Source organism: Prionailurus bengalensis, chromosome B3 (genome assembly GCF_016509475.1).
Source record: "Prionailurus bengalensis isolate Pbe53 chromosome B3, Fcat_Pben_1.1_paternal_pri, whole genome shotgun sequence".
NCBI classification, from domain to species: domain Eukaryota; kingdom Metazoa; phylum Chordata; class Mammalia; order Carnivora; family Felidae; genus Prionailurus; species Prionailurus bengalensis.
In genome coordinates this window covers 137793363-137812108 of record NC_057355.1, presented here as the reverse complement: position 1 = coordinate 137812108, position 18746 = coordinate 137793363, and the positions used below count along the sequence as shown (strand labels likewise).

The window sequence follows — 18746 nt, the reverse complement described above, 5'->3', positions numbered from 1 at the left end:
GCGTGTAACTTAGCGGTTGAGACATGGGAAAACTACTTACGTTTCTTTTCAAAGCTTTTCTCACTCATGGGCCTCCCATCGCTCTGTTGCTTCTCTTTCTCTAACTGTTCCTGTTATCAAAACAGTGTGTTAGCAGGAAATGTTAAGCATAAGTAGATTGATAAAACTCTTCTTTTTTTTAAGGTTAATTTATTTTGAGACAGAGACACAGGAGGGACAGAAAGAGAGGGAGAGAGAGAAGCCCAGGCAGGCTCCACGTTTAGCACGGAGCCCGATGTGGGGCTCGATCCCACAAACCGTGAGATCATGACCTGGGCAGAAATCAAGAGCCGGGCGCTTAACCAACTGAGTCACCCAGGTGCCCCAAACACTGTTCTGAGAAATTACCCCAAGCATTACAGATAAAAATACAGTTCACAAAAGTGCCTTAGCAAAGAATTCTCTTTCCAAACTACTGTCTGAAGAAGTCAAGGTTCTTTCAGATTTGAGTTCTTTTAACAGGTACAGAATTGTGCCCTGGGAGGTCTGTGAAGCTAAAACAATGAGTTTAGTATCATTGTTATAATGGGCCTTTCTCTTCTAGAAGGTATGTACCAATTCTCATTGGCAAAATGTTGCTTATTAATGGTCATCTCCATTTCTGATGGGTAATGGCAAAGTAATACTTTTCTTTAAAAGATTGAGACAAAAAGAAATGGTGTGTTGGGATATTTTTTAATGGTTTACTGAAGTATAACATATGTAAAGAAAGTGAAGAGCTCAGTGAATTTTCCCAAAATGAACACATATAACCACCTTCCAGAGCCAGAAACAAAATGTTACCAAAACTCAGTTTCTCCCCAAAACAGAACAAGGAGGCAGGAAAATCAATAAACATGCCAAGTCCTGAGCAAACTTAGCATAACTGACATGTAGAAAACACTACACCCAGGGTGCCTGGCTGGCTCAGTCGGAGGATCTTGATCTCGGGCTCATGAGTTCAAGCCCCACACTGAGTGTGGAACCTCCTTCAAAGTCAAACAAAAACCAAAAGCCAAAAGACAACACTACGCTCGGCAACTGGAGAACACGCATTCTTTTCGATTGCACATGTAATGAAAAGCAGGGAGAAACCAGACAACAGATTAAAAAATTTCTTAGAACCGGTCTCCATAAGAAAGAACCAAATGGAACCCTCGCAGTGCAAATGAGACGCATAAAACTGAAAAACAAACGTCATTAAGTGGGTTGCAAGTAGTGTTGGCTACTTTCCCCACCTTTCCCTCGATTATCTTGGTCACATTAGTCACAGCTGGCTTCAAGTCCGCTAACTCCAATGCCAGGATCACCTGTGGCTCTTCTATTGCCCGATTTTTGTCTTGGGTTCAGCTCACTGAGTTCTAAAACTCAGCATTTAGAGCCTGCTTATGCTCTGAGTTTCTACTGCTGGCCATCCTGAACTGTAATCTTTGTCTCCGAAGGCTGCTGAAGTCATGCACTTGCTTTTTCAGATCTCCACTGAAGTGTTTAATCTCACAGAACAATTCTCCACAGGGAGCAAATATAAGGAAGAAGTCAATGGGAATCTGAGAACTGAAAAATGCAGCACTGGGAATAAAAACACTGGATGGGCTCAGCAGCTCAAAGAGGACAGGAAAAGAGTCAGTGGCCTTGAAGACGCATCAACGCATCAACGGAAGTTATTCGCTCTGAATAACAAAGTGTAAGGAAAGAAAAAAAAAAAAAAGGAACAAAACCTCACGGACCAGTGGGGCAAGATCAAAAGATCTAACATCTGGGACCGAAGACCCAGAAGTAGAAGAGCGAACACATACTTAAATAATGGCTCAAACCTTTGCAAATTTGGGAAATGATACACGTTTACAGATTCGGAAAGCTCAGCAAATCCAAAACAGATAAATGTGAGGTAAATTATGCCTAAACACATCAAAAGCAAACTGCTGAAAACAAAGCATAAGAGGAAAGACATCTTCAAAGTAACCAGAGGAAAGCAACATTACACACAGAACGATAATCCAAAAGAGAGCTAATATTTTATCAGATGCTATGGAGACCAGAACGCATCTTTAAAGCACAGTAAGAGAAAGGTTGTCAACCCCGAATGCCATATCCAGTGAAAATGGCCTTCAGGGGCAAAGGCAAAAAACAATATGTTTCAGGTAAGGGAAAGCTAAGAAAATATGCCACAAAATACCTGCCCCCCCCCCCCCAGAACAACCAAAGCCAGTTCTTCAGGCCAAAGGGAAAAAAATAGCAGAGGGAAGTTCAGACACTTAGCAATGAATGAAGAGTACTAGAACTGGTAAAAAAATAAGAAAGTAAACACAGGAGTTTACGCTCTTAAATTCTTCAAAGATACAGATCACAACTTAAAGCAAAGATTATTACACTGACTCGTGGGGCTTTCAATACAAATATAATTCACATAACAACTGTAACATAAAGGGCAGAGAGCTCTGTATCATCGTTGAATGAATTAGTACACTATTAACACTTAGTAGACCTTAAAGGGTTAAGTGTATCGTAACCTCTCGATGAAACCACCAAAAAACAATTCAAAAAAAAAAAAAGAAAGAAAGAAAAGAGAGAGACAGAGAGAGAAAGAAAGGGGAAGGAGAGACAGAACACCAACCACTAAGGTAAGAATGAAACAGAAGTTATCACCATGGATCGTATATATATATTAAAAGAATAATATAAGAGTATAAACAACTTTATGGGAACAAATTTGACAGCTCAGCTAACAGAATTCTGGGTATGGGAAGCAAATTATCAAGTTTACAAAAGAAGAAATAAAAAACCTGAACAGCGTTGTATCTATTAGTAGTTGAATCAATCACCAAAATTCTTTTCAAAACTAAAACTCTGGGCCTTGATAATTTCACTAGTGAATTCTATCAAACACTCAAGGAAAAATTAAAACCAATTTTATACCAACTCCATCAGAAAACAGCGGAATTAAGAGGAAATGGTAATACTACACATTTCATTTTATAAGGCCCACAACTGTAATATGAAACTTAAAAGTCCCAAAAATGACAAAAAAGGAAATTATAGACCAATTTCACTGTGAATAGAGATGCAAAAGTCCCTTTAAAAACTAGCCAAGAATCCAACAATAGAGAAAAGGATAATATATCATCATCAAGTAGAGTTTATCCCCAAAATACAAGATTGATTCAGCATTTAAAAACCCAAGGTAATTTGGGGTGCCTGGTTGGACCAGTTGGCTGAGCATCCGACTTCAGCTCAGGTCACGATCTCTTGGTTCATGAGTTCGAGCCCCGCGTCAGGCTCGCCGCATGTCAGCGCAGAGCCTGCTTTGGATCCTCTGTCCCCCTCTCCCGCTGCCCCTCCCCCACTCGTGCTTTAACAATAACTAAACTAAACAATAACAATAACTAAAAATAAAAAAAATACAGTGGCTTAACAGGATGAAGAGTAAGCAAACATCATTTCTATATATGAAGAAAGAACATCTGACAAAATTCAATAATTCATAAAAACCCTCAGCGGACTAGATATAGGAGGCAACTTCCGCAATTTGCTAAAGGGCACCCACATAAAACCTCTTGGTAACATCATGCCGAATGGTTAAAGATCGAGCTATTTCCCCCTAAAATCTGTAAAATGACAAGGGTGACTGCTCCTGTCACTTTTATTCAATTGGAAGTGTTTCGTTATACTGCAGGTCCTACACTTTGCAACCAGACGCAAGAAATAAAAGGCATAAACACTGAATAGAAAGAAGTAATCTTGTTGTACCTAAAGAGGATATAATGGCTCATGTAGAAAACCCTATTAAATCGAAAAACAACTCTAGAACAAATACAAGGTGAATATATAAAAATCAACAGTAATTGACAGCAGTGAAATTCTAGGAAGTAAGATTAAAAATTATAATTCCATTTATAATAATGCCAAAAACCATAATATGCCCAGAAATAAATTGAACATAAGACCTCCTTTAACTCTACACTTAACACTACCAAAATTACATGGAAAAGAGTAAAGATTAAATAAATGGAGTGGTAGACAATGTTCAGAGATCAGAAAATTCATCGTTAGGATAATTAACACAATTCTAACAAAAATTCCAGTGGGCTTTTTATGTAAATGGATAAACTGATTCTAAACTTTATATCAAAATGCAAAGGGCCTAGATTGGTCAAAGCAATTAAAAAAGAACAAAGTTGAAAAACTTAACCTACCTTATTTCGAAAATTACTATAATGTCACAGTGATAAAGACAGTTTGGAATTGCCAAAAAGATAAATGTGTAAATCAGTGGAACAGAATAGGGAGTCAAGAAATAAACACATACGTATATGGACATTTTTTTTTTAAGATGCTAAGGCAATTCAATAAGGAAGTTTTCGACAAATAGTGCTACAATAATTGAATACTCAGATGGGAAAAAATCATATAAAACTAATTGAAGTGGACCACAGACCTAACTGTAAAAGCTACAACTAAAACTTCCAGAAGAAAACACAGGAAAAAGTCTTTGTGATTTTGGGGTAGACAATGGATTCTTGGAACAAACAGGCATAAACAGTAAGAGAAAAAAATGGTAAGTGGAACCTCATCAAAATTTAAAACTGCTCTTCAAAATAAAATAATCTTTCACCATTAAATAAGTGAAAGATAAGCCACAGACTCAAAGAAAACATTCATAAAATGCATATCTGACAAAGGAGTAGTACTGAGCATATAAAGAACTCTTGCATCTCAATAAGAGGACGACAACCACCCATTTAAATATCTGAAGACAGGGGCGCCTGAGCGGCTCAGTCGGTTGGGCATCCGACTTTTGGTTTCAGCTCAAGTCATGATCTCTCAGTTGTGGGATCAAGCCCCGCATCCAGCTCTGCACTGTCAGCGCAGTGGATTCTCCCTTGGAATTCTCCCTCCCTCTCTCTCTGCCCCTTCCCTGTTTGCATGGGCATGTGCTCTCTCAAAATGAATACGTAAACGGAAAAAATCTGAAAACAGACTTCATCAAATAAGAGATAAGGATGGGCAATAAACAGAGAGATGTTCAACATCCCTAGACATCAGGGATATACAATTTGAAATCACAATGAGACACGATTATATACCCGGCCTATCGAGCTGAGAGGATATGGGGTAATTGAAGCTCTCCACCACAGCCGATGGGGACGTAGAATGGTACAGCAACCTTGTAAAACTGTGTTTTGTTTTGTTTTGTTTTGTTTTAAATTAAGCAAGCCCTACCATCCAATCCAGCCATTCCATTCTTAGGTATTTCTGCAAAAGAAGACTTCTTCATAGGCCCACCCAGAGACGTCTTCATAAATGGTCACAGCAGCTTCATTTCTAATATCCCCAAACTAGAAGTAACCCAAGTACTCATAAGAGGTGGATAAACACGGGGCGCCTGGGTATGTCAGTCAGGTCAGCATCCAATCCTTAATTTCAGCTCAGGTCATAATCTTATGGTTCATGAGATCAAGACCTGCGTTGGGTTCTGCACTGACAACATGGAGCCTGTTTGGGATTCTCTCTCTCTCTCTCTCTCTCTCCCTCTCTCTCTCTCTCTCTCTCTCTCTCTCTCTCTCTCTGCCCCTCCCCTGCTCACACGCTCGCTCCCTCTCTCTCTCTCTCTCAAAAGAAATAAACATTTCTTTTTAAAAGGGGTTTCTAATTTAAAATAAAAAGAGGTGGATAAACAAACGGTGGTAGGTCTGGAATGTGGACTACTACTCAGAGAAAAACAGGAATGAACGACTGAGAACATACAGCAGCGCGGATAAATGTCAAAACAATTATGCTGGTAAAAAGAGGCAGGAACAGAAAACATTATATGTAAACAAACTTCTATAAATTCTAGCTGCTAGCTATTTATAGATAGAAACTAGATGAATGGTTTTGGGGGAGCTGAGTAGAACGTATGGATTTCCAAGGGGCCCGGGGAAGCGCCTGAGGGAATGGAAATGGCTGGCATTTTGATTGTGGTGATGTTTTCATCAAACTGTACCCTTTCAATATATCCAGTTAATTGTATGCCAATCATACTTCAATAAGGTAGTTGATTTTTAAAGGTTCTCAGATGTAGTTTTCGTTCTAGTTCACAACAGAGATTTCAAAAACTCAGGAAATTATTTATTGGGTTGCATAACAAAGCACGGCTAACACTGGTCAGAAAGAAGTGTGTGTGTGCCCACGTGCAAACAACGTACCATTTCCATAAGTAGTAGTTCTTCTCTTTCTTTCTCTTGATCCAACAAATCTTTTTCATAAAACTTTTTCTGAAACTAAGTTTAAAATGAAGTTACGAAACACTACGATGAGTTCCTGCCAATTTTTATATTCTTTGAGCATAAGGTAAAGCCTGGGCTTACCGCATCCATAGACATTTCCATCCTGTCCAGCTCTAACACGGTCTAAAAGCAAAGTTGTGAAAAATTATTCGACAGTAATTAAATTAAGCCAAACAATCGTCTCTCCAAAAGACTCCTTTTCCAGAGGGAGGTTCAAAGAGGAGACTTCTCCATTCTATGGGAAGGCTACATTAGAAAACCTCTCAGATTCTTCCCAATTTTACATGGTACTTTTCGCCAACCTCCTAATGCCAGGCTCCATTTACGCTGCTTGTAAAAGACTTTAACCTTAAAGAGAGCAAGTCTAGAGGGACACGTGGGACACTAAACACACACAAATTAGCGAACTTCTAATAACCCCAGGGCCACTCTTCTCTGAATCTTCAGAAATACAAGATAATTTTTGAATTTTTTAAAAGAACTTCCAGCTAAATATATATGAAGCAAACTCTCGTTTGGGTTAAAATCCTTAGTTCCTTTCCGTAGAAATGTTTGATCATTATGACATTCTAACCATTAAGGAAGACTTCGCCCTGAAAGTACTTCTCAATTTAGCATTTCTCTTTCAGAACACATTAGTCTGAAACAAATCATTTTAATCAAACAGCGGTCCAGCTGACCCAGCATTCTGACTCTGACAGAGGACTGTACTTCTCACTATGATGGTCCAGATAAAAGTCTATTTATACAGACTCATGCCCAAAGCCAGTGTTGCACACAGAATATTTATTTGAAGATTTTTACGCTGAAATTCAGGAAGATATTGTAATTTATGCCATGAAATTATCCCTTGTAAATAAAATTGCTTCCCACCTTAAAAACTGACTAGCATAAGCCATGCCATTTTTATCCCGAAGCTTTGTAGAAGAAGCTTCCTCGGTGGTTCCCTTTCCAAGCCCTCAGTTTGATAAGCATTATACTATAGAATTTTCATGGGATTGACTGACTTCCTCATGTAACACACACTTACAGTAAGCTCTAGTCTTGTAGATTAGTAATCCATTAATTCAATCATTTTTGTGCCTATTTACGGGGTTGGTTTATCTTTTGAGTTAATAAATTCTGCCAAGAAAGTCACTCATGCTCTCATGTTTATTATTGTGAAAGTTAATTCTATTGCCTAAACTTCTGTAATTAAATGGTAAGGACAGAAATATCTGATAGAAACAAATATCTGATAGAAACATATACGTATGTACGTACACGTATGTATGTATACGTATATACATACACGTGTATACGTATACTATATATAATATGCTTTTAGATTTAGGCGCGTGTCCAGACCCTGGGTATTTCTGGTTAGTTTAGCTGGTAAAAGAGGAATTCACACTTCAGTAAAACAAGAGTATACTAATTAATACTAAATTATCAAATCACTGTATTAAAAAGTTCCTCATGTGACATCTGGCAATGATCTCTAAGAAAAAAAACGGAAAAAAAAAATAAAGGATTCTTTTTTTTCCCCTCACCATCAATGCTAAGTTAAAAGGCATTAATAAATTAATTCCTCTCAGTATAAAGAAATGCTCAGAAACTATGTATCCTGAAGTTCACACTCCGACTGAGAGTAACCACTTAAATTTGACTTAATCTTACAAAAATATGAGTTACACGTTCAGCAAAAAGTTTTGAAAGACTACCAAGTATTTTCAGGCATGACTTCACTAACCCCAAATTTTTGCTGTTTGCATTTTGTAACATCAGCAAACAATCCATGTGAGCCCATGCTAAAAACAAAAGAAACAAACAAACCCATTAGACATGATGTCACATTCCTGAAAAAAGAATGCACTCGGGGTAAGAGATCCATATTCCAGCCCCGGCTCAGCCACTTGCTAATATGATCCCAAGCAGACATTTACTATCTGTAGGCCTAGAGTTTCTGCAAAATCAAACAGATCTTGAAGGCCCTTCCAGGGCTAAATATCTATGAAGTGTGACTTTCCCAGTTGGATTATAATCACTTATAAATCGAGTCTGGTGGATGAAGTATTCATTATTAGTTGAACAGTATTTATTAAGCACCTCAAATGCGCCAAGCGCTCTCATGGTGCTTATATTACTAGTAATACAAGCTGAATGTCTAACTGCCCCACGAAAGGAACTTTACCAGCTGTAGCAACACATCGGCCAAGTCCGTTACCAACACTACTCTGGCAACGCTATGTTACCATGTTGCTGTCGTGTCAAGCTAAAACACAGAAGCTGTGATGGACACTGTCTTCACGCAAGAAACGCCCCTGGTGCGGCAAGAGCGATACTTACTCTCTTTACAATAGCCAGAACATCTTTATCTTTTTCTTGACAGAGGAGTTTCCTCACACACATTTCTAACTGCTGAAGCAGATGCTTATCTGCAGGGATCTTCAGAGTAGATTTCACTTTGGGCAACAAGTAGCAAAGTTTCATTCTGTAATAAATTAAACAGTACTTACTTTTGAATGAGTTCAATAACTAAGAATAACAGTAACGCGCGAAATGGAAAGAAAATTCAAACGTCGGAGAGCCTGGGAATTTAGCCTGTAGCAAACGCTTACGGGGTGGCTGTTAGGAGTCAAGCATTCGTTATTCTGGGTGCTGAGACACACAGTGAAAAAGACCAACCAAATTCTTTGCTCTCCTGGAGCTCACCCTGTAGTATGGGATAAGGAAGAAAGAATAAGGAAACAAAGTATCTGTCAGAGAGAGGTAAGTGCCATGGACAAAACTAAAGCAGGAAAAGAAAAGGGAGAATCAAGGAGGGGCGTTAGTTTTAAAAGATGAGGTCATAGAGAGTTTCAGCGAAGGTTTCGCTGAAGAAGACAATATTTAATCAAAGACTTATTAAAGAAAATTAGGGAGTAAGTAACGTGAACATCCAGAGAAGAGCATGATGGACAGGAGCCTGCCGTATGTGCAAATGACCTATAGGGGGAGCCTGACTTGGGTGTTACCCCAAATTGGCAAATTGACCCAAACTGGCAAAGAGGCTATAGTGGGTAGAGCTGAGCAAAGGTGAGATCATCAGGAGACCTCAAAGTGGCAACAGGAGGCCAGCTCGTGCAGGGCCTTGGAGGCCACTGCTCGAAGACTAGCCTTCACTTTGAACACCGTAAGAAGCCGTGGAGAGTTTTACACAGAGGAGGGAAGTGATCGGGCTTAACATGATGGAAGGATCACCTGACTACTGGTTTGAGAGCAGACCGTAGAGGGTCGAGGACAGAAGGGAAACAACAGAGGAGGCTCTAGCAGTCATCCAGGCAGGAGACGGCGGCCGCCTGAACCAGAGTGGTAGCGGTCAGGCAGCGAGAAGTGTTTGGATTCAACGTATTTTGCAAGCAGCAGTGTGTGCTGAGGAACTGTGGTGGGGTGGCAGGAAGGAGGTAAGGTTTTGATCCAAGCAGGTGCCAAGAGGAGATGGTTATGTGCACGGATGGAGAAGACCTCAGAAGAAGCAAGGGCAGGCGTGGGTGCGGGACACGGCGGGGATTTACTTTCGGGCAGACCGAGTCTGAGGCGCTTGTTGGACAAGCCACGGAAATGCTAAGTGGGCAGCTAGCTCAACGCGTCTCCTGTACAGGAAGGACACCCGTGCTGGAGACATACAGTCAGGAATCTTCAGCACACAGATGACATGCAAGCCAGGAGACTGGAGAGCTCGCCAAGGCCATTGAGTGCAGTCTGAGAAGAAAAGGCAAAAGGACAGAGCCTAGGCGCCATCCCAGTCTACACCACGCGGATAAGGCAGCAACACACAGGCGGAAGAATGCCAGAGAGGTGAGAGGCAATCCGGGGCAGCACAGAAAACCTTGCCGGGAAGAGGCAGTGCAGAAAGTGTTCTGCTTTGCTAAGCTACTAGTCTAGTGCTCTGCCGGGGCTGCTTTCACAGAGCGATGCCAGGCAGTGGCCTACGTTTGGGCTGCTGTATTCATTCATTCCTCTGAGTGCTCTCCAGATACTATCGTTTTTACTTCTACGCCAAGCCCGAGACAACCAAGTCCCATTCCTAGAGTTTCTAGGCCGACCTGTCCGCTGAGCCCGCAGTCGAGGATTCTCCACATACAAAAAGTTTGCTTTCTATTCAGGCGAAAAGGCGAAGGAGGCTCTTCCTCTAGAATATTCAGCTCCATTCATAGCTATAATGGTCTCGAACTCATTTGAGCTCACCATGGATCCTGGTGATGCTTTCTCTCAGTTAAGGGGCCCCAGTTACCCCAAAGAGAATCATTTGCATTTCTGGCAAAGGGGAAGGCTCCGTTGAATACCAACGGTCTTTCCAGCCTCCACATTGTCTAGGCTCCGTGAATGCAAGTTTTAAACATTGACGTAAGGAAAAACAAAGACAATCAACAGTCTAGGCACACTTCATTCTTCATAACTCAAGGCAAGTCTCGAAAACATACATTCAACAAAAGCTACAGAAGTAGTGATTTAACTCTGAGAGTCCTGGGTCCGTGAGATTATAAAGATTTTATTAGGTATCACATGCCCTTCCTGGTAAGCTAAATTCTTCATGTACATTATCTCAGGTATTTATCCCTTGGAACCCCCTATGAATTAGGTGCTAAGGAAATCCATGTGCAGAGAGATTATGTAACTTGCCCAAAGACACACAGGTAGTATAGAGCTGGAAATCAGCTCAGGCAGTGTGGCTCCAGAAACCCCTGCCCTAAGTGCACGATCCCACCACTCTTGCCTGTGATGGCTTTCGTTCTATCTACACATCTCTGCAGAGCTGGGCAAATGCTTTCATCTCCAAAAGCCAATTAGTATATGTATTAGTATTGCTGGACCCGTTTGTTTGACTGGCGGTTACCCAGGCAGAAGAGTGGAAACCAAAACAAATTGCTATGCAATGATCTCTTACCCCCAAAATAACCAAAATTCACAGAGCAATGTTCAATTAATCTTCATTTGGTTTTTGAATTGACAGGTTGCTTTCTCTTAGGGTCAACTCTATGCTTTCAGTCTCATTGACCTGGGTTAGAGATGATTTCATTTCCTTTCAGGTTTGTGTTTTTGTTTTAAAGTTTTTTTTATTTATTTGAGAAAGAGAGCGAGAGAGAGAGCAGGAGAGGGGCAGAGAGAGGGAGAGACAGAATCCGAAGCAGGCTCCTCGTGAGCACAGAGCACAACGCAAGGCTCAAACTCGTGAACCGTGACATCACGACCTGAGCCAAGATCAAGAGTCAGGGGGCGCCTGGGTGGCTCAGTCAGTTAAATGTCCAACTTCGGCTCAGGTCATGATCTCGCGGTTTGTGAGTTTGAGCCCCATGTCGGGCTCTGTGCTGACAGCGTGGAGTCTGGAGCCTGCTTAGAATTCTGTGTCTCCCTGGGGAGCCTGGGTGGCTCAGTCGGTTAAGGATCCGACTTCGGCTCAGGTCATGATCTCGCAGTCCATGAGTTCGAGCCCTGCGTCGGGCTCTGTGCTGACAGCTCAGAGCCTGGAACCTGCTTCACATTCTGGGTCTCCCTCTTTCTCTCTGACCCTCCCCCACTCACACTCTGTCTCTCTCTCTCCCAAGAATAAAAACATTAAATAAAAAGAATAAAAACATTAAAGAATGTTTAAAAAAAAGAGAGAGAGAGAGAGAGAGATGCTTAACTGACTGAGCCACCCAGGTGCCTCTCGTTGCCGTTCAAATAATTTTTGTCAACTGCTTGATAAGTTACAATTCATCACAGTGGGAGCTGCTTTTCTAGGGCCACGACTCCGATTTGCAACATGTTTGCAAGTTAGATTCATTAGTTACTTAGCCCAGATAAGATGCACAAAATACTGAAGCCAATGCAGTGGCATTTTCTGTATTTTCTTACACTAAAAATATAAAACAAAAACCAATCTCTTGAATGCCTCTAAAAATGGACAGATCTTTGCCCAAGCCAACTTGGAATTATTTTTTCTTTAGTCTTAGAAGATCCATAAATTATGAATATCTGCTCAAATCCTGATGCCAATGTGTGTATCCAAGCGGCAGGAGGAGCCTGCCAGGCTGGCTTTGACTACTGCTCTCTCAACCCAATAAACAAAAGACCTGAGACACCGTGAAAAGCGTCCAAGTCTTACTGAGGCTCATCAACTAAGACTCCTAGGAATTTCAAAATAAGTATACATTATTTACTTGTTTTCTGACTATGAAAAAGATTTTGCATGTTCTTTACAGTTGGTAAGTAGATAAATTATAGTAGATAAATTTAAACATACAATTTTTTTCAAGTATTTCCTTGGATTGGTAGCATACCTCACATTTGCCACTGGATCATGTGTCAGTTCAATAGCGGGTAGAAAGAAGTATTTACAGAAAAATGATTTGGAGAAGATCTCTATAATAAATTCACAGGTATCCAAAAATCGAAGTCTATTCCAATAGCTTTTTCCTTGGCCCAGTTCTAGAAACGACAACAAAAAAGATAAGTTTAATCTTTCCTACATGAAATTATATGTGGCAAAATTAGACACGCAAAACCCGTGACAAGTTTTTTTATAGCCACAATTTGCTTAGCAAATACAAGAGATAAGAGAAAAAAAATCATATATACTAAAGATCTGTGGACTCCCAAAAATAAGGACATCTCAAAACATCTCAAAAACCAGAAAAAAATGTATTAAACATTGCATTCTATTCCATAAGCATTTATTAAGTACTAAATAACTATATCTACTATTTTTTGATCACCCATTACGTGCTAAGTACTCTATACATATTATCACATTTAATCCCGAAAAACAATCCAATGGGGGAAGTATAGATTTATCCTCCTGAGAGGAGGTTCAGAGGTTAAAGTCACAGAGCTGGTAGGCGTAGTGCTGGAATGCAAATGAAAGTCTGTGTAACTTCGAACTCTGAACTTCTATTTGACCAATCAAATTAGTTGTTTTCTTCATTTCCATAGAAATGCTCTGAATTGATTAAAGTCATATGTAAATACTGTATTACTGACAATAATTCAGGTAAACATTTAAAGGATTGTTTTCTCCCTTTTTCTACAAATGTTCAAAAGCAAAATTCTTAATATTTAAAGCCAAGCGGAATCTCCTTTCAAAATAAAACTGATTCTGAATGTGAGATCGTACCCCTGAAAAATGAAAATTAAAACAGAGCAAAAAGAGAAAGCTTAAAGTGTACTGAGCATAATTTTTCTTAAGTGGAATTTGATACACTCTTAATTTTTTGAAAAATGGTGATCCAACTTCAAATGGTGAAGTCCAATAACCAGAAAATCCCATTACCTACTACCTATGATGGATAACAGAGTTCAATAAAAGCATTAAGACACTATGGTCAAAATAAGTATACAATAATTAAAAACTCACTAAGTATATACAAGTATGTGACACTCTTTCTAGAATTAACACGTTAACTAAAGGTTTTTCTCTCGATTTAGCCCTTAGCAAATTAAAAAAAAAATTGCATTTGTTAACTGATTTCATTCTTTAAAACATTATGAACCACACAGGCTTACCAGATTCATAGTCACGTATGCATCAACTCTATTCAAGGGAACTAAAAAAAATCCTTGCATTCTGCTAATATTTAATATAAAAGCATAAAATGCTACATTCATGGAGACTCAACTCGTATTTTAGTTCCAAATGCTATTTCATCAGGGTAGAAACTGGACTTTCACCATAAAGTAACATTACTTTCATTTTTCAAGTGTAGAAACTCACTAAAAAAGACCCAGAGTAATTATGACTTTCGTTCATCGCAGAATAATCCTCTTAAAGATTTCTAAAACAACCCCCAAAAATTAACCTAGAAAACTCAAATACAAACACACTCCAGATACTTACCAACATCAGCCTAACTATTCATGGCAAAATGATACATGCAGTAAGTCAGAACTAACTAAGGCCATTTTGCTTACTTTCCGTTTTTCAAAGTGAGAGGCAATGATTACTTACGTTCAATTAATTTTTGAATGACCTCATGTCTCTGTTCTTGTTTACGATTATAACGTAGAAAAATGCATAGCGTTCGTGAAGCTGCCTTTTGGACAGGTAAGACATTCTTAAAGAAATAAGAAAGACAATTAAACCAATATAATAATACACTTTTGCTCCACAAATCAATTTTCGATTGCGGCTAAAAGTAAGAGCAGTGTTGGGGCGCCTGGGTGGCTCAGTCGGTTAAGCGTCCGACTTCAGCTCAGGTCATGATCTTGCGGTTCGTGGGTTCAAGCCCCACAAGCCCCGCGTCGGGCTCTGTGCTGACAGCTCGGAGCCTGGAGCCTGCTTTGGATTCTGTGTCTCCCTCTCTCTCTGCCCCTGCCCCCTCGTACTCTGTCTCTCTCTCAAAAATAAACATTAAAAAAAAAAGTAAGAATAGTGTGGTCCACCTCTCAAATCACTGTGGAAGTGCCCTCATAATTTAATGTCAATACCACTCAGGCATATCAACTAATGTATCATATTACAAAGTTAATTCAGTTTGGCACAGTTTCCAAATCATCCAAATCTGATTTATAGGATGACTCTCGTTTCTTTGCCACTTCATCTTAAGTGACATTCTCCCCAAATACATCTCGGCCACCCATTCTCTTAGCCATTCCCTGGACCTTGTCACTCATTTATTCAGCAAATACTTGCAAGAACATACCCTGTGTCAGATACATCATCCAAAATGTGCCACTTCTAAAATATAAATTTAGAGATCCCATGATCAGATATACTTTGCAATCCTTCTGGCTTGCTTCTGACTCTTCGAACTCAATGTCATCACTGAGATCCCTGGTCCACACCACAGATGAAACTTAGAATCAAAGGGACACCACGTCCGTAACTCTTACTCATGTTCTATACTCCTTTGTCCTTTGAATTTCTGTCACACCGCTGGGCAGAATTCATTCATTTTAAATGAATTCAATCATCTGTCTTTACTGGGTTTGGGTTCCAACTACGTATTAGAGAAAAATCTCTCAACCAGATCTATTATGCCCAGTATAAAATTCACGTACACCATCTTGGCTTACGTATCAATACTATAATATTTAAATATTAAAGGTTCAGACTAGTACAGTGGGGATCCTTGAAATTCAAGTAGAATAAAACTGCACACTGCTGCCTTTCTCTATCTTTAAATATTTTTCACAACAAAAGTAGGGGGAAAAAAGCTTATGTCATTGCTCAAAACCTTCCAAAGACTTCCCCTGTTTCAGAGAATACAACCTGGATTCCACATCATGGCCCTCAAAGTGTGCTGTGCTGTGGACCCAGCCACCCCTCTACCTCACGTCTCTACCACTTTCTACAATGGCTTCCGTCCTCACGCAACCACACTATTCCCTTTGCCTGGACCACTTGTCCTTCAGACATCCAGAGAGTAATTCCAGTACTTTGTTCAAGCCTCTGCATGAAGCACACTTGATCAGAGAGGACTTTTTCCTGACCGCTATCTCCACAACAGATCCTACTACCCTCGGTCACATTCCTCGCCCTCTACTCTGCTTTCCCGGTCTTCACTATACTTTTCATCCCTGACATACTATATACGTATGTTTGTTTACCGCCTGTCTCCAACAGAATCTAAGGCTCTGTGATAATAAGTTCCTTATCTCTTTTGTTTGCTGCTGTATCTTGGTACCCAGAATAGTGCTTGGCACATAGTAAGCTCTCAATTAATTCTGCTGAAGGAATGAATACTATGACCATTAGTATGGAATTAAAAATACAAATTCTTTCTTTTCTCCAGAGAATACTGACACAGAATAACGTGTCCTCTTTGATCATGGAAAACGTGCTATAATAATCACGTATCTCCTTTTAAGTGTGGAGTTACTGTCTTGTAAGAGAAAATAGTAAAACGAATCTCTCAGGCTTCCAAGTAGTTTGTTCACACTCTATGTTGCAACTCGTCTCTCCTTCCTGATAAGAGAAGCTAAAACTATGGAATAATTATGTATTCTTGGCTTTGGAAACACAACACGCCTACTGAATAATCAGATTGAGGTCAACAATTAAGATCAAACTTCACAGAACTTATCGGCCCCTGTTAATAGATTTACTCAGCCTGTCTTATTATCCACCTCGCCGCCACCACCGTAGAACGCAGGCTCTGTTAAGAGCAGGACTCGGTCTTATTCACTCCTTTATCCCTAACTCTTGGAACAGGGCCTGACACATAGCAGGCACTCAAATAAGTAATTTCTGAATAAAATAATTAATAAATTCTGCTCAATTTGATGTGAAATTTCCTATGTAGCACACCCACGCGTTGTCCTCTGGTGAGAAGTCATTGTTGCCAAAATCATTTCTTAAGACTGTTAGTCTATAACATAACCTTCATCTTCTAGGCGTTGCTTTGATGAATGAAATTAACTTGTAGAAGAGGTAGTTCATGAAATGTCTGTTTTTTTTTTAACTTAAGTTGAAAATGACACCGACCATGTTATTTTTCTTTTTAATCTTTGAGGCTAAAACGGATTTGGGGTTTCTGAGACGGCTATTAGATTTCATTATCTCCCTTTTATTGAGAACAATGAGAACATAAAGCACTTTTTTTAGCAGCTTCTAAAACATATACGATATATGGAAATTTAGTATACTTCAAAAATGGTAGGAAGACATCATATTAAATGTACAGTGAACCGGGGGTTCAGCAGACCTCTCTGGAAATTTTTGTAACAAAGGTCAACAACTCACTCTCTGGGGGATTTGAGTACAAATCTTTTCTTTTTTTTCCTGCTTTTGACTCTAATTTTAAGGCTATCCGTCATAGGCCACCATGGTTTTAATATAAGCTTTATCTGTTACATAGCCATCTTTCAGAGGTACTTTAAAAGAAAAAGTAACTCCTCTAAGAATGAGGGGCTTACAAGATGCCTTGGCAACACGCCATAGTTGAGGCAGGCTCTGAGGCCAGGACACATAAAAGGTATATTATCAGAGCAGAAGGTATTTAGCAGTCAAGATCACAGTCTCCTGCCAACCTGCCTCTTGAGAAGAGCTACATCAAGTTTGAAGTGAGTCTGTTCACACTCTCCTTGGTGACATATGGACAAAGGGTAAGTGAAGGTACCACCTGTTCATTCTTCATTCCAGCTATACAGACAATGTTCAAAAGCGTCAGTGGAAAAGCACAGAGAAACTTAAGTTCCCCCTTCAGAGACCTGGCAAAAGAACATCCTTCTAGGACAAAATGGAATAAATGAAGTTTGTCGTACTACTTTGAGAATGTGAAGAATCTGGTAACTCCAAAATCAGGTGAGAGTTCAAAAGCATTAGATAAAAGGTACCGGGCTCACATTTGTCATCACGATCGTGAACATTCTTTGCAAGAAACGATAATAAATCTGATCACTGGATATGACGTGTGGCAGACAGGCATATTTCTGCAGTAGCTTCTCATGAGTTCTCCATTTTAAGGAGGCCGCAGCTCGCTGCTCGGCGGCTGTGAGTGCCGGAATCAAGTCAGGCAGAGATGACAACTGAAAAAGAAAGCCCATCAGAGGATGGATGATAATAAATCCACCACAGCATTCCAGCGAATTCTTCAGTCTTACAACACACTGGGGAGAGGGACATTCTCGCTCACTTCACAACTTAGGATCTCGGTTGTCACAGGGAGACCGTTATCCGGCAAATTCAAGTATGTATGTTTTAAAAATTCCGTAAGTAAAATGAACAGTTACTGGAAACGAAATTCTGAAATAGAGAATGGGCTCACAATCCCTCTGACAAAAGTAAAATTTGTTCTACTTCACTGTTGGAAAATTGTGACCTTCCAAATTCCTTCTCTTCTGTCCTCACCAGACGCTATTCTTGGAATAATAATTAATGCTAATAAAAACTGAAAATGTGAACGTAACCTCCAAGGGCAGGAAGAATCACGGTAATACAAGAATTGGAGAGGAAATTCAGGCTGTTGAAGCTCCAAGAGACATTTACTAAGCACTTGTTAATATGGGGCAGACGCTATTTTAAATATTTTCCATCCGTTCTCTCCTTGTTCCCTACAACAACTCTGCGGAGTGAGATCATGTTTGTCACATTCAGGAACTTCTTTGATACAGGACGTTTACCTTATTTTCTTGAACACTGCTTTCTCCACCGGTAGACATAAGTTCAAGGATTTCTGGAAGATGATCTATGAGAGCATCTAGTACCTTTTAATAGAAATATTGGTTACTTTTATGGCAATTACTGTTTTTCTAGTCTTGGATTCGTTTCATACGTCCATCTCTGCATCTGTCTCTCGATACTGTTCAAATAGTCTAGACTGGAGACAGCCACTTCTACACAACCAACATGCTGAAAACCTGCCTCTCGGCTTTTAAAAAGCAACTGAAGTTAGATAACACCCTCTGCAATGACTAAATATTGAGGAGCTGAGCTTTGACAAGCCCGTACTCATTTGAGTGAACGGGATATACTGAATGCATCATCAACATAAAGCACTGCAAAGTTTCCACAAGTCTACT

The 18746-nt window shown here is 39.8% G+C and overlaps 1 protein-coding gene across 5 annotated transcripts in view; it reads right to left on the bottom strand.

Moving 5' to 3' along the window:
* PPP4R4 (protein phosphatase 4 regulatory subunit 4) overlaps nucleotides 1-18746 on the bottom strand; it is a 103782-nt gene that overhangs the window by 10594 nt on the left and 74442 nt on the right. For 3 of the 5 annotated variants that reach the window (XM_043556927.1, XM_043556930.1, XM_043556931.1), the window contains 8 exons: nucleotides 18348-18431; nucleotides 17571-17753; nucleotides 14233-14338; nucleotides 12569-12716; nucleotides 8613-8757; nucleotides 6366-6407; nucleotides 6204-6278; nucleotides 41-110 (listed from right to left, as the gene is read on the bottom strand). In XM_043556927.1, the coding sequence (XP_043412862.1) occupies nucleotides 41-110; nucleotides 6204-6278; nucleotides 6366-6407; nucleotides 8613-8757; nucleotides 12569-12716; nucleotides 14233-14338; nucleotides 17571-17753; nucleotides 18348-18431 (853 nt within the window). The remainder of the gene's footprint in view (nucleotides 1-40; nucleotides 111-6203; nucleotides 6279-6365; nucleotides 6408-8612; nucleotides 8758-12568; nucleotides 12717-14232; nucleotides 14339-17570; nucleotides 17754-18347; nucleotides 18432-18746) is intronic. The other 2 variants (XM_043556928.1, XM_043556929.1) reach the window with 2 other exon arrangements.